At 37.0% G+C, this 17,041-nt stretch overlaps 1 protein-coding gene across 3 annotated transcripts in view; it reads left to right on the plus strand.

The window, feature by feature from the left end:
- Positions 1–1,883: 1,883 nt before the first annotated feature.
- The window catches only part of DOCK10 (dedicator of cytokinesis 10), a 187,111-nt gene continuing 171,953 nt past the window's right edge, over positions 1,884–17,041 (plus strand). For all 3 annotated transcript variants that reach the window (XM_023532931.1, XM_023532930.1, XM_023532929.1), the window contains exon 1: positions 1,884–2,060. In XM_023532931.1, coding sequence (XP_023388699.1) covers positions 1,899–2,060 — 162 coding nt within the window. In that variant the 5' untranslated portion in view covers positions 1,884–1,898. The remainder of the gene's footprint in view (positions 2,061–17,041) is intronic.

Below are 17,041 nucleotides of genomic sequence, written 5' to 3' on the forward strand. Positions count from 1 at the left end.
GGCATCTTCTCCGCCAAGCCCCAGGGCACAACTGGGGGATCCATCTTCCCACTCAGTTCTATTGCACCCCAAAGCCCGTGAAGTGTTTAAGCACCTTCAGTCAGTGCCTCACCCAGTCATGAGCAGGGGATGATTGGAGAATGCTATGTCATGGGACAATGGAATGGGTGGGTGGGGGTGGGCAATGACATACAAGGAGTCCCAAGGAGCAGTATTTGAAAAGACACATTTGTGATCACGGAAGCACACTCTGTGCTTTGTCTCTGGTGGACATCATTTATATACATATTCAATACACACGGGGCAGACAGGCCAAGTTGTAACCTCTCTTTAGTAAATGCCCTAGTTGTTTGGAGTAAAAATGGTTTAGATTAGCACCCGGGCACTCTGACAAAGGTCTGGAGGGAGTAAGGAGACTTGCCAGCACCATTAGCATTTTTTTCTTCCTTTTCCAGCAGCACTAAAATATGTTTGCTCAAAACAGAGGGAGATGAGAAACTATTGGCAGCCAGTACCTCTTAAAAGAAAAAAAAAAATTTACTTCTCTGGCAAACATACCAATTAAAACGATGTTGTGTTGTGACAGATTACTGAGCAATTAATGCCTAATTGAGCATTATGCTAGATGCTTCTGTGAAAGCAAGTTTACTGGGGCCAGAGTGGCCTCATCTTATAGTAAAATAAATCTTCTCCCAAATTCCTGCAGTACCCCCAGCACCGAGGAGCCCAGAAACCAAAGAAAACATTTTTACTTTAACTCTCAGAGTTACACTGGATGGATTGGCTTGACAGAAAGATCCCGACGTTGAAAATCCTATTGGGGATTTCATATTTTCCTCATTTGTAAGCAAAATCCATTTTCCGTGAGATATTTTTAGTGCAAGCATCCCCTACTGTCCTATTCTGTTACAGGAGACCATTAGATCTTGAAGCCATTCCAAGCAGGTCACGTGATTTCTAAGCATCTCTCTGATTGTCTCGTAAGTACTAGTCTCACAGGAGTCAGGGACTACTAGTGTCTTAACTACCAAGGACCTCAAAGTCCTTCCCGAAGACTTGAATTCTTATTGCTAGGATGCGAAAATGCTTTACAGCTGCTTTTTCTAAGAGTCCAGCTTGAGTGACCTCGGTCAGCTGAGTGACCTCAGTAATAAGGATATTTTCAGCCCCACAAGCCGCCTGTGTAAACATAAAAATGTATTAGGCTGCAGAACTGCGTGTGTGGGAACAGAACAACCATACTATTGAAGGGAAATCTCAGGGGAACACTGGCATCACTCACGTGGGTTTGGTTAATGCGTGCATACTTTTTTGATAGATTGTTTTGATTCAGTGGACTCCATGTTTCGGATGAGCCAATTTCATTTCTGGAACTTATGAGCTATGAAAAGTAAAACCTCAATCACTTAATGAAGTGTCTAGCAAAATTTCCTCCTGCAAGTGTTTACATTTAAAAAAATTATTTTCACTCTTTATCTGATACTCATTTGCTTTGGGAAAAAAACGTCAGTGTGAGGTCAGATTTTCAGTTGTCTAGTTTGAAAAAGAGTGATTTATTTGCATGTATGAGTGGGAAAGGTATATTTATGCAGACTTGAAACTAGAATCGAAGAGAATCATTGTAATGAACAGGAAACATGCTCTCGAAATGAATTGAGAAATACTCTCTGGGAGAAATGCTCTAATATTCCTGACAGTGTTCAGTTTCAGTGGATCAAATCTTTCCCATCTCTGCATCCAAGCTATTTGGCGCTGATCAGATGATCAGAGCTCAAGGAAGTGATTGGAGCGTGAGCTGGCTGCAGCTGCAATGTAGGCTGTTTTCAGGGACAAGGAGCCACTGTTTTGCAAACATAGCATCAACATAGAAGTTATTCTGTAGGCTCCAGGATGCAGCGATGGGCTGCACCGCCAGCATTGTTCTGCTACAAGCTTTTCGTTCTGTGGTCCAGAGGAGCTGTCCACACATTTGCAGCCGACGCCAGGAGGAACCATCCCATGAAATTTTGCCTCTAGAAAGTGACGATGAAATGAGCAGACCCAGAACCCTCATCATAATGGTATGGTGTCTGTGGCAAAGCAGCCTCAGTTGAATGAACTGTTATTATAGAATGGGGTTACAATTTAGGGCTTGGGGTGTTCAGCTTTGGATAAAGAAGTGTGACCTCGAGTCTACTCCTGCACTTTACTATTTGAGGAAAACCTTTCAAAACTATTTCTATCATTCAAAGAGCTGATTTTCTTTCTCTTAGATTTGTAAAAAATGTGCAGTTTATCGACCTACTAGAAATTCTCTTCTGCCTAACATTTTGAATGCTGTTAATAATTGTTGTGCAAAAAAAAAAAAAAAGAGAGGGAATTTTTGAGTTTGGTTTATTTAAGTGGATTTTGTTTTATAACTGTAATTCGAAAGAAGAGCCCCCAAGCGTATGTTTTTATATCAAGTCGGGTAGATATTGGTAGTTTGATCTCTAACTTCAAGGTGTTTGGAGCTTTTATTTCTGTCTCTGAAACAGAAATCCCTTTCCAAAATGTTTAACTTAGGCATAAAATCAGAATAAAGTTTTTGAGCATTTTGTGGAATGCATAGTACTTTAATCTATTTCTTACCAATTATCTAATTGCAATTTTGTCTGTGCTTTAATTATAATAGACATTGTGCATCTGTTTGACCAGCAAGAATAAAGTAGAGGACAGAGTTTTTCCTTACTTTAGGTTCAGGAAGAGATCTGCTTAGTCACTGAAATCTCATGTTAGGATGGGGATAGTGTGCTAAAGTTTCCAAAATTGGGGACACATTGAAGTATGGGTGATTTCAGTACAATTGACATTTTTGTCTTAGCTTTCAGTGTTCAGATATCAAGGATGCAGTAAATAATGAATGAAAATTACCTGTTCCACTAGAAGTTTTTAAATGAAAGTCATTTGGCTTGGCTATGCCTCTGATTGACAGAATATTAAGCTATAATATTTTATGCTAACTTCTTCAACAAATCAATATTTAATTTTGAAAAGCAAGCTGTTCTTGAACTATTTGGCTATGATTATCTTTAAAAGAAAACATTATAAAATATTACAGCTAGAAATTTGCAAAAAAAATCATCGTATCTCAAACTGAGAAATAAAATAATTCACTTAACAATGCTTTATTTTTTAAAAGATTTTTAAAAATTTATACAGCACCTTTATTGACATCCAATGAGGTGATGATGAATTTACTGATGAGGAAAGCAGGGGTCCAGAAAGATTGAAGATGTTGTTTACATCACACGGCTGCTAAATGCCAGAGCCTCAGCTCACACTTAAATCGATTCCAAAAGCCAGTGCAGTATACTTTCAACTCTGTTCACACTTCTAAGGAAATAGTGATAAAACTGAATTTTTATAAGAAGTCTGATAGCAATCTTGGACCACTCAGAGTCATACGAGGTTACTTGTATCTTGAAAATTTCATTGGGGTCACTCCAAAATTCACACATTTGACAACTATTTCTTGCTCATCCACTATGAGCCAATCATGATTCTAGGTACTTGGAATCTACCAATGAACAAACTCATCAAAGATTGTCATCCTAAGTTGCAAAGTTTTACAGAGGAAGTGTATTATGCAAATCTTGTTTGTTGTTGTTGTTGTTGCTGTTGTTTTGGAAATGCTATTTTAGAGTTGTGATGCTCAGGGTACAAAGTTAAGTCAATGAAACTATTTCCTATCTTCTTAGATGATAGTTTGAGAACTTTAATGTTTTTTTAAAATCACCTAAGAGTATTCATACACATCCCTGGGCACTTGGCCCCCAAAGATTCTGTACAAGAAGGCCTGGAGTGGGGTCGAGGACTCTGCACTTTTAGCAAGCACCCCTGGGTGATTGTGATGGAGGGGCACCTTGGGTGACACTGAGAAACATGGCTCTGGAAACTGATAAGCTAAACTCTCTAACTCTCATTCTCCTTTAACCTGACATGATGACCATCTTCTCACTCTGGCTCTAAGCTTCTGAACGATCTGATTTTTTTCCTCACTTGCTCATCACCTGTTAGTCACCAAACTGTGTGTGCATGTGCGTTTAGGGTCACAGATTAGAGTCAGGGACTCTAGATTGGACTCCTGTATGTGTATGTGCGTTTAGGGTCACAGATTAGAGTCAGGGACTCTAGATTGGACTCCTGTATGTGTATGTGCGTTTAGGGTCACAGATTAGAGTCAGGGACTCTAGATTGGACTCCTGACTTCATTACTTATCAGCTATGTTACCTTCCACATGGTATTTAACATCTCTGTGCCTCTTTTTCTCACCTGTAAGATGTGGGTAACAGTTCCATCAACCCAGAGCTGTTGTGAGGGTTTAATGAAATAAAATATACGTCAAGTGTCTAGAATAGTGTCTAGATATATTAGTAAGATATTCAATAAGGGGGATTGGGAACACCCTAACTGACAAAGTGACATTTGAGGAAAGACCTGAAGGCGGTGAGGGAGTGAGCCTCGTCATGTTCTGCGAGGAAATGTCTCGGGCTGAAGGACCAGCCAGGGTGGAAGTTCCTACTATGGGAAGAAGCTTGATGTGTGTGAGGAACAGTGAGGAGTCCAGGACAGTGTGGCTGAGTGAGCCAACGAGAAGCTAGTAAAAGGTGAGGTCACTGAGGTAACAGGGGAAGATTATGTCAGGCTTGGCAGGCCATCAGGAAGGTTTGTTTTTTTTTTTTTCAAGAGTGGGAAGAGAAGCCGTTGGAGGGATCAGACACAGAAGTTAAGGGCATGGACTGTGGAGCCCGAATGTCAGGGTTTGAGTCTCATCTCTGCCACCCATTAGCTATTTGATCTTGACAAGTGACTTGTCCTCCTTATGCCTTCATTTCTTCATTGACAGAACAGAGTATAATGGTGCCTACCATTTGGGAATTTAGCAAGTTAATACTTGTAGAGCTTAGACCAGAGCCTGGTAGATAGCAAGTGCTAGATTACAAGCTCATTAATTTAGAGAGCCTTGAGCAGGGGAGTAACAGGATGTATGGCTGTGGAAGGTCAAGGGTTGCAACAAGGAGACTATTAATCAGAAAAACACTGCAGTGATCCCAACCAGAGACCTGGGTGGTTAGTGTTGAGGTCAAGAGAAGTGGCTGAATCCAGATATATTTCAAAAGTAGGACCAGTAGGGTTTGCTTGAAAATTGAACATAAAAGTGAAAGAAAGACAGAATCAGAGAAATGTACAGTATTTTGTTTTGTTTTATTTGTTTGTTCAGTTTTTGTCTTGAACAACCAGAAGACTGAGTTGCCATTCGGATGGGAAAGACTGCAGGAGATTTAGCGAGAAACTCTAAGTTCATTTGTTAATTTTGAAATACCTATTAGTTCTGTACACAGATATGTCAAATAGGATATTGGATATTCCAGTCTGAGGTCTGAGGAACAGTCTACAGAGGAGATATAATGTCTGTCACAACATAAATACCAATTCAATGATTGATGAATGAATACATAATCTCTCTTTTCTAGTTTCCTATAATACTTACAGTATGTAAATCCATTTGCAGTTAATCATACTTTGATCTGTTTCATATCTTTGGAACATATATTGTTTACATATGTATCCAATGAATAAAATTAGAACCAGAGAGGAATATATGATGGGAACTGCTTCCAAGGAAATAAAATGACCTCTTTTCTTACTCTACTGTAAATATTTTAATTTAATAAATCTTTATTGCCAAAGGGATTTGAACATGTTCACCCAGTTTCATCTTTTTCAATGGATGCATGAGGAAAAAACAACTACCTAACATTCAAATCTTGAGTTAATGTTCTTATTTCATCTTAGTGAATTAGAATCTTGAATATACTAACATAAGATTCTCTTGGGAAAGGAAGCTTGTGTAATGGAGTGTGATTTTAAATGGTTTGCCGTAGATGGGTATAATGTGGAGCTTAAAAGCACAAAGAATCTTTGGCAGTTATTTTTCCTTATGAACTGGTTTCGAGCTGAATCTCAAAGCCACAGAAAATGGAGAAATGAATTGAATCATCTCCTTGAGTATAAAAATTAATTGAGAAAAAATTGAAAACCACATGATATCACTTATATGTGGGATATAAACCTAAAAGAAACAAACGAACAGAACAAACAAACAGAGACTCATAGACATGGACAATGGACTAGTGGTTACCAGAGGGTAGGGGGTAGGGCAGGAGCGGGGAGGTAGATGGGGTAAAAGAGGTCAAGTATGTGGTGACAGAAAGAAATCTAACTATGGGCAGTGAACACACTGTGCAATATATATATATGCCTTACTGTTGAATTGTACACCTGAAACTTACAGGATTTTGTTAACCAATGTTGCCATAATAAAAAGAAATAAATAAGGAAATAAATGATAGATAGATAGATAGATAGATAGATAGATAGATAGATAGATAGATAGATAGAAAAAATCAAAAATTACAACATGTGGCTCCTTAATCTACATTTTAATTCAGTGAAATAAATTTACCCTCAAATATTACTTTAAAAAACAAAGAATTGTTTGAATGTGATTAGAGAGAAGCTTAGTAATTAGCAACACAAATCTTTAAGGCAAAGGTTTACTAAATTCAGCTTACATCCAACACATCTTATTTATATAATCTTGCTTTTTTCTCATTCTCCAAATGGTACAAAATTAGAAATAATAAGATACAAAGAAAAATATACAAAATCTAAAAAGAAATGTTTAAGATTTAAAACCACCACAATGATAAAGAAAACAGAAAATCAGGTGTGCATAGTGGGGGGTGGTATGCAGAAATTTACACTAAAAACAATGAGCAAATTCAATTATATATAGATATAGGTAGATATAAATAGATATTAAAATATATAGATCATTATATTTTTAGTAGATATAAGTGTTTTGGGGGAGACCACTGTGTAAAGATTAAAAAGATTTTATTACCAAGTAGAATACATTCTTATACGGCTAGAAAAAGCATACACTCAACAAATCAGTGCTAATGAGGTCTTTAACTTTTAAAAGTAATCAAATATTAAAAAACCTGCTTATGTTTGTTTTTGTTTCTGTGCTTTCTAAAAGAGTGGATTTAAGGCTTATCCCCAAGTACCAGGCTTCAATCAATATAATGAAATCTTGTGAAAAATGAGTAATGCCATTGAGGATAAAATGCATCTTTGAGCAAACTAAATATGAATAGAGTATTTTTGTCATACTTCAGCAGATTTCTTCTGGATAGTTGTTTTATTCTCTCAGATTTTATGTCCATGGAGCTGATTTACTCAGGGGCTAAAGTTTAGGATTTAGGGAATTTATTTCCCATTATGTACTTTATTCTCCTGGAATATATTTTATTCGTTAAGACCATGACCAACAAATTCAATACATGTCAAATGAATTTGTCATGGTTAGATGGTCTAAACATAAGAAATTCAGTAGACAACTGAGGGACAATTGTACCTTGTATTTGACAGGCACAAATGACAAGAGACAGCCACTTCCCTGCTCTCATGGAGCTTATAGTTTGATGGCAGAGACTAAAAGGACTCAGACAAATGTGAAATTGTAATCATAAGTGCTTCAAAAGAGAGTTACACTTGACAACATGGACAGATCTCGAGATAATCATGCTAAGTGAAATAAGTAAGACAGATAAAGTTGAGAACTGTATGATTTCACTCATACATGGGATATAAAACTGAAAGCAACAAATGAACAAGACTAAAAAACAAAAACTCTCAGACACAGATAACAGTTTAATGGTTACCAGAGAGAAAAGGGAGACGGGGGAAGTAGATGAGGATAAAGGGGGTCAAATATATGGTGACGGAAGGACATTTGACTTTGGGTGGTGAACACACAATGCAACATACAGATGATGTATTATAGAACTGTACACTTGAAACCTATGTAATTTTATGAACCAATGTCACCTCAATGAATTTAATTAAAAAGAAAAGAATTACATTCTATCTTAGGATTGTGTCCTTTGAGCACCCAACACCACCAGTATAGTCACGGAAGCTTCCTCTAAGGAAGAAGCAATGGAGCTGAGACCTGGGGAATGAATCGACGCTAAGAAAAGAGAACATACCATGTGTCAGTCTATTGGGGAAGGTCATCAAACCGTGACTGCCATTTTGACCTGAGAGCTGGACTCAGTCAATTGGAAGCTCCCCACAATTCTGTGTTTGGAATGTGCCCTCTGCTTGCATTCCTGTGCTCGAAGCTGCCCAAGGTCATGGCCTTGAGATAGTCACGTGGCGATGAGAGTACCTAGACTGGGTACTTGACTAAACCCAGTTAAGGTCCCCTGTGTACATGACTGACCCCAGTTAAGGCTGCTGTATAAACTTTCAAGATTTCTTAAGTGGGCGCCCAAAATGACTTGTGGCCACCCATGACAATTCTCATAAATAAGTTCCCTTGCTTATTAAACCTGCCACCCACCAATCTGGAGTGGTCTCCCCTTTCACTTTGGTCTCTACTTGCCCTCCAGGTGTGGGAGCCAATTTCAAATTACACCCTGGAAGCTTCCGAGGAACTTTCAACCCAACGTAGTCCTAACTTTTACTGCGTTACCATGGGTGCCCATGTCTGAATCCTTTGCAAAAGCATTTGCTTGATGTGTGATCTCTGGATCAGTTATTTAAATCTCTGTTCCTTGGCTTTCCTGTCTATAAAATGGGAATAATGAAGTTACCTATATCTGTTAGTTTCCTTTTCTAGCTGTGAAATTACCACAAATTTAGTAGCTTAAAACAATCCGTGTTTATTATCTTATAGTTCGAGAGGTTAAATATTTAAAATGAGTCTTGTTAGGCCAAAATTGGCAGGGCTCCTTCCTTTCTGGAGGCTGCATTGGAGAATCTGTTTTGGGTTTTTTGTTTTGTTGTTTGTTTGTTTGTTTTTGCCTCTTCCAGCTTGTGGAGGCTGCCCACATTCCTTCGTTCTTGGCCCTCTTCCATCCTCAGAGCCAGCAGCATAGTAACCTCATACATCTCTCTGACTCTGGCCCCTGACTCTACCTCCCTCTTTCACTTACAAAGGATCTTTATGATTACATTGGCCCCACCTGGACAACCCAGTATACTCCCCCATCTCAAGCTCAACTGACTAGCAACTTTAATTTTATCTGCAGCCTTACCTCCCCCTTGCCATGTAAATAAGGTTCTGGGGCTTTGGATGTGGACATTTGGGTAGGAGAGGGACCTATTATTCTGCTTATCATACTATGTCATAGAGTTATTTTAAGAATTCAATGAATGAGTACAAGTAAAGGACCTGGAACTTAGTTCCTGGAACTTAGTAAGTACTCACTAACTTTTAGCTATTATGATTTCTCTTATTGTTGTGTTGAAAATAAGAAAGGTTTATAAATCGAATACACTTTAAAGAGTTATTTTAGGAAAAAGAATTGAACTGCTAAAAGGAAATTTAATTTGTGCCTTAGAGAATGCAGGGAAATGGAGATTCAAGGTTATTTACCAGAGCACTGTACCACTTATTAAATGGATTATTTACACAAATGACTCAAAGAACATTTATATTTGTTTGAGACTCTCTTCTGTCTTATCCACCAATTGCCAATCTTCTGAAATTTAACTCTTAGTTTTTTTTCTTTCATCATTTATAAAGGGATATTGCATCTTTCGAGTTCTCTAAATTAAGCCAAATTTAAAAATGATAAAAAAAATTAAAAATATACAGAATCTTAAGAGAAATGTTTAGAATTTAAAACCAGAATAATAAAGAAAAGTAGAAAATCAAGTGACAGAGAAAAAGAATACATTTTAAATTCAGTAGGGACAATTGATGTTATTAACTTAGAGATGAAAAATAGTCTGCATCTTTTTTTGCATTTCAAAGCGATCTCAATGTTTTCTGATGTGAGTAGATTTTTTTATTACAGATTTATAGCAGTTAAAAAACTTAAGAATTCAAAATGATAGAATCTAGATTTTTCTAGAAGAGGATACTTAGTAAAAAAAATTGGTGAATGAATGAATGAATGAACGTGAGCCATATCTGATGGGTCATAAAAGTTACAGTGTCGGAATCTGTGAGGTAAAAAGAAAATACAGATTCATTTGGTAAATTATCAGCATTCCTATTATTGGCCCCTCTGTATTGTGTGTCACCAATGACCTTCTTTGTTCTCATGCACTTTATGAAAACAGATTGAATATCTTTAAATTCTGATTTATGTCAGAGAAGGTAAAGATGGAAATAGTGTTCACAAAATAATAGCTATTTACTGAGCACTTCCAGCTATTTGTCAGGTATTTTGCTAAGAAGTTTTCAGTTGTATTTTCTTGTTGCCACAACAACCACTGGAAGAAATTATTTTTATTCCCATATTATTAAGGAAAATATTAACTTGTAAAGAGTAGCTCTTTAGAGTCGAAATACAATGTGAGCCATATAATTTTAAATTTTCTAGGAGCCATATTTTAAAAAAGTAAAAAAAAAAGGGAAATTAATAATACATTTTATTTAACCCAGTATATCCAAACTATTATTATTTTGGTATATAATCAATATAAAATTATTAATGAGATATATTTTACATTGTTTTTTTTCAAACTGAGTATTTATACTTATAACACACTTTGATTTGGAAGTTAAATATTTATCACAAATACTTGTTCATTATTTAGATTTCATAAAATTTACAGTTGAAAGATTAAATTCACATATCTAAGTTTTTCCAAAACTACTTAAGCATTTAAAATGATAACAGATTATCAGTTTTTAAAGTTAAATCAAAATTAATTAAATTAACTATAATTAAAGACTCAATTCCTTAGTCACACGGACCACATTTCACTTGCTCAATAGCCACATATGATTAGTTGGCCACTGCTCTGGACAGTGCAGGTATAGAAGTCATTGAACTAGCCAAGGTCACCCATCCAGTAAGAACTCCGAGGACTCAGATTTGCACCCAGAGCCATTGCTTGTAGCTAATATGCCACAATGCCTCTCTCAAAACACCAGAGTAGTGAGTGGTGCGGGGTTTTGCCCAGTTTAATCAGTGTATGCTCAATTGCCTTCTTATGGGCCTTTATTTCTTTGATTAAAACAAAACTATTAATTTCTTTAAAGTATATAGGTAGGGGGCCAGAGAAACCAAACTATCCATTAATATGAAGATTTGGGGTGAGTTAAAAGTTTACTTATTTTTCCTATCTCTAGAAAATTCTCGTAAAGTACATAAATGTCATCTTTATCAATTTGATAAATGAGTTAAAAAAAATACAAAAATTAAAAATGCTACCCAAGCTTGAGATGGAGTCATGGACAACCCCAATATGGCCCTTGTCAAACCTAGAATCGCCACCTTCTCCAAGCCCAGACATGCGTACCTCTTCTACTAACCCCACCTCCTCACTCCATGCTCCAACTTTCTTTTCCTGTAGAGTTGCCATGCCACCCCGCCCACTCTACCCACCTCCTCTAGCCACCTCCTCTCTGCTCCACAGCCTGGCCACGCCCCACTCTCCCACTGCACCCTCCTGCCCTCCTGTATCTGTTGACTCAGGACTGGGATCTCTCACAATGGCATCCTTCTGCTCAAATGGTTGGTACTTTACTTTAAAATTTATGGTTTTCCATGTCAATTACATAGAATAACAAAATATTTGGAATCGGGGATCATAGAATCCAGTAGCTTCACCTTATGTGAAACTCAGGGCCAAAGAGATAAATGGACATATCTGCGACTTTCATAAAAGTTGGTGACAGAACGAGGACATTTATCTGGGTCTCAGAATGTTGAGATCCACATTCTTTAACTACTTACCATTTTTTCTTCATAATCCAGAGATACGTGCACAATTTTAGGTGAAACCAGAGATGCTAACTGCAAAATAATAACATCAGTAGCATAGCAAATCTTGTCCAGTTTCTGATTATTTTTAAAAAAATAAATCTATAGAAGGATGAAAGCCAATTCTATCATTATACAAATAAGAGACTCTTGTTCCAAACTAATCTCTTGACTTTTTTTTTAAGGATTCAATACAAAGAGAAAGAGTTGCAGTTCATCTGCAGAGTGAGCCAATCAGATCAGACGCTGTGGACACACAGAACAAACTACAAGTGTCCCAGGGGTTTCAAAGCAGAGAGAGTAAAGAAAAGAAAAGTCAAATCACTCTCTTGTAATTCCTTCAGATTAAGGAGTTTACAGAGTTCTCTCTTGGGAACAGAAGTCTATTTCCGTTACCTTATAGAACTCTGAATCTCAAAATGCCGTACTGGAAAAGAAACACAATTGTGCAATGACAAAGCATGGGTCTTGATGTCAGACTTGTGCCATTTGAAAAATATGGTACTGTGGGAGAATTCTTTGCATTCTTTAAACCCTAGTACCCTGATTTGCAGGATGTTAATGATTGCTCACAGTACCGCTGATGATCTATCTATAGGAAAACTGAGAAAATGCACTTAACCCGATGCCTAATTCATAGAGTAACGTGCCTCTTTTTCATCCATAAAATGAGGAAAATACCTACTGCCCACCTACGTCATAGAAATTAAAGTAATGACTTCCATAAGTGAAAATATACTGTTTGTTATTTTGTATTAATTCTAAGGAGACATTTTGATATGCAAGACTGTTCAGTTTTCCACCAGATAAGGAAACTGGAATATTAAGAGACTCATCAAGTAAACAATAATTATTCAAAAAAAGGACTCAGTGAAAAAGCCAGTGAACCAAATGACATTTCCCTAATGAATGCCATCGGAAGAAATGAGTGTACCAAAAGGTAGAGATAGACATTAAGGACAAAGAGAGCAAATAAAGTGTGAAATGCATTTTCCTCTCTCAAATCAAAGTGGCATGTGATTTTAAAGGATCCTTTTGTAAGGTGTGTTTTAAAACCGGTCTGCTTTTGTACCACTCTAAAACAATGTAACATTTCAACCTTTGTCATTCCTGAACCCCAGTTTTTATTTTTTTAAACATATCTGTCTTTCCTAGCTACAATATTTTGTCCTTTTTTGCCCATGCTGTTGAAAAAGAATGCTGATGGTTTTTGAGTAAAGCTTGTATATATCCACATTGTTCTTTTGGCTCCAAAACTGAGTAGAGCGTAGCAGGTCTCTAACTGATGAAATTAGACGCTAATTACATCTTTAGCGTCCACTGTGATACGCATCAGAGGCTTTTGTTTTGACAGGTAAATGAACCAACGAACATTTCTAGAAAGGTCATCTTGATGAATAGCCTTGAAGTTCTCTTTGCAAAGAAGTGGGGAGCAAATTTAGTCTGATCACAAATATGTCTTTTTTTACACAGTGAAAACAAAAAGAAATTACGAACCGTACATGGGCTCATCAGGAAGCAGTAAGCTCTGTTGGAATCGCCTAAGTTCTCCTTCATGTGCTTTTCAGAGCTGTTATCAAGGAAAGTGTATTTCACTACACATGTGGTTTAAAATCATTAAAGAGCATCCAGACTTTAGATGACTTCCTTGAAAGATGGACATTGAAAGGGGAAACAATTGCGACTCCAGAAGGAGTCAGTTACTTCAGTTTGGGCGAACTGCTATTTCTTACAACGGCCCATTGTTAAAACTCCATAGGCTAAATAAAGCAGAGAGCCTAGTCTCAAACTGAGACCACCAAGAAGGGAAAAAGTATGGCTGAACAGTTTGCCCTGGGGTGCTGCAGAAGACACCGGGTTTCTCTGAAGGCATTACTGCCTGGATCTGGCAAGCTCTCCTTTCATTTTACCTTCCTGACCTTCTGCCTCTGTCTGGTTGAAGTCTGTGTGGGTAGATCTATGTGCATGTGTGTGACCGTGGCTCTGTTTATTCCACAGTCGGTTAAAGTTTTCCAACCTTGTGTTGCTTTGAAACATTCAGCCTCTCTATGTCCAGATAAGCAGAGTTAATGTTTGCCTGTGTGTGTGCCACGTAGCTACATAGTTGGATGTGGACTCAACTTTAATATTGCATCCATTAGCCTGCTAACCAGAGTTTTCAGTGGAGACCTGTGTGGATGGAAGAAGTAATCTACTACTTTACTTAGCCATTTAGGACCGGATCTTTTATTTTAGAACCTTGTGAGGATAAAACAAGTGAGGACAAAATGTTTGAGTTAGAATTCATAAATTTTAGCAGATATTATCCCATTCATTCTCTTACTTTCTGGCAATAAAGATTAATTTATCTCCATTTTGTAGAGAATATCAAATGCCAAATATTTAATAGCAGATGTATTTCTTAATACAAAATGGATTTTTCAGTAACAAATGGATGAAAAGAAATAATGTGCCAAAGATCACATAGGAAGCAGGAAACTGAGAATATGAGTCGGGGAAGTTGCAGGAGGTGAGGGCTGCTGGGTGGAGTAGAGAGCGGGCCTCACCGCTTCTCTAGCAAATCTGGCACAGAAGGACTTAGACCCAGAACCCACCCTGCCTTGGATGATTATCTTGGGCTTAAATTCATCTTCCTTGTGGTTTAACCAATCCAAAAGTTAAACTATTCTTAGTTGCTAGAGGTTATTTTCTGGCGCTGTTCTTTAAATACAACACGGGAATTATTTTAGTCAGTAAAAACACTTAACGTATCATTTTCTGTTAGCTTTCTCCTTGCCATTTGTGTTTCACACATGCTTGATTTCCCGGCAAATGCTCCCTTTTAGGTGCACAGTCGTGGTCATCATTTAACATTGTTTTACTTTCCCCGTGGCTATCTGTCTCTACATTCAAAGGTATAGATTTAGATGCATCTATTCAAAATTCAGTTAGTGATTTCTATTTAGATGTTTCCCCACAACATATAACGATTAAGTATTAGACAGCTGGAGTTGCAGAAAAGTAGAAACCAAGAGAGAATGAAGCCTCTCAGTTTTTTTCATATGTATATATATATATTTTTTTAATTGTAGAAGAAGTATACGCTGTATGAACAATGGAAACACGCATATCAGTGGAAGATACAAAACTGTTCGAGAGGTTTTACTCAGACCTCTTTCATACAGCCCCACACTCTTCTCACGTTCCTGCAAATAATCATTATTACCCCTGACTTATACGTTTTTTTTTTTTTTACAAAGTATATTTATACGACTTAGTATATAGCTCGCCAAGAGATATTTTTAATCACAAAGTGAAACATGATCATTGCCCTGGACTTGTGGACAGAGAGTAAGTTTCTGATTTGATTTCCTACTGTAATTAGGTAAGAAGGCCTGTTATAGTCACTGATATAACCTACTTTCCGTTGTCTGATCACAAATATGTCTTTTTTTACATAGTGAAAACAAAAAGAAATTATGAACCGTACATGGGCTCATCAGGAAGCAGTAAGCTCTGTTGGAATCGCCTAATATAATGGCAAATTCAGATACCTGATTATAAAATAATTCTTTGGTTATGTCCTACCTGATGCTAAACCACTAGGCAAACACTGAAAATTTTACTTATTATGTAGATCATCAAGCCATGTGAAGGCTAACTTGAATAATGGACAAGACTAACGGACAGATCAAACTTCATCTGTTAGATCATAATGATCTACACCCAATGGGGTCATTTCATGAGTTCTTATTTGCATTAGCACCTACAATATTTTAGATGGAAAAAGTTTCCAGAGATGTGTGTGATTTCTGCTTCTTTCATCACAGATACGGTTTCATGTGAACCTCTATTTTTCCACTTGAATATCTGTAATTAGGATAAGATATTTAGCTTATTACCAAGAGCTAGCTGGCAATGCAGGGTTTATCCATGTTTGTTCATAGCCTCAATAAAACATAATTGCCCATAAAGCCAGCAAGTGTTAAGGTCTCGTTCCAAAGAAACTTGTTATACAGCCCATTATATACTTTGTCACAGAGCATTTTTTGCATCTTTAGAATGAAGAGTTATTCTGCTCTGTCTCAGGAACGCTGTGTGATAACTAATCGCACTTAAAGACTGTGTAATTAGTTTTATGATTCAGATATCAGAGGCGGTAGTCTTGCTGACTTCCAGATGGAAGAAATAAGCACTTAAGACTTCTAAAAAATAGGAATAAAACAAACATTTTTCCTTTGTTGCCCTGGGACTTCAATTCTGGAACTTATAGTTGCAAAACAGTAAAAATTCAGTCTTATAAAAATCTTAGCAGGCCATGTGAAAACAACATGTATCATATCATGTTGGTGCAAAGAAACCACGATTTTCAAAATATCATGTGTTACATCAGGCTAACGCAAAGAAGCCCTGCTTTTATCACATAGAGTTATCTTTCTATAGCAAACTTAAGGCAGAGAGCTAGAGCCATGACCAGGGCAGCATCCACCTATGCTTTCCTAGTGCCCACATAATTTTTAGGTATCAGGAATATGCAGGCCCATCAGAAATGTCTTTCAAAAGAATTGGAGGGAATGATAAATAGGAACCAAGGGGCCTGAGAGTGGATGATAGATGGGCTGAGCACTCTGCCAAATAAATGAAGGCGTCGGGGAGTCTGTTGTACCCACTTGACTTTTTACAGAATAATGTTAATCAATTAGTTCAATTCTGCTATAGATAGTAGGTAATTACATTCACAGGGAACCGCAGTGATGTGATTAATAATACATTTCAATTTCCAAAGTAACATCTCACTTGGCACTTAAAACATGGCTCTTTGGAAAATACATTTTTTTCTGTATATAAGAAACCTGACTAGATCAAAATTTATTTCTCTGAAAATAATCCTATCTGAAGGAAAAAATTATCAAGTTTTATAGGATGCCACTGGCCCTTCACGCACACATGAGTACGATTCAAGTTTTTAAAGTCTTTTCAAAAAAATTTTTAAGAAATAGTACTTTTGGCTTCAGAATTGAATATGTATCTGGAAGTTTTAGGGTATCCAGTTAAATTCTTAATAATTATGGGGTGATTGCTATTTTAGAGGTCCGAAATATCCTTTTTAATGGATAGAAAGGTAATTAGGCAGTTTGCTGTGTCTAAGAATATACCACAGTAATAGGGCATTTGGCTTGTACTGTGAATACAATCTAAAAGCATATAAGTTAATTATCACAAGAGCAGCATGAAGAAAGTGCCA

The sequence above is a fragment of the Pteropus vampyrus genome, unplaced genomic scaffold (assembly GCF_000151845.1).
Source record: "Pteropus vampyrus isolate Shadow unplaced genomic scaffold, Pvam_2.0 Scaffold93, whole genome shotgun sequence".
Classification (NCBI taxonomy): Eukaryota; Metazoa; Chordata; class Mammalia; order Chiroptera; family Pteropodidae; genus Pteropus; species Pteropus vampyrus.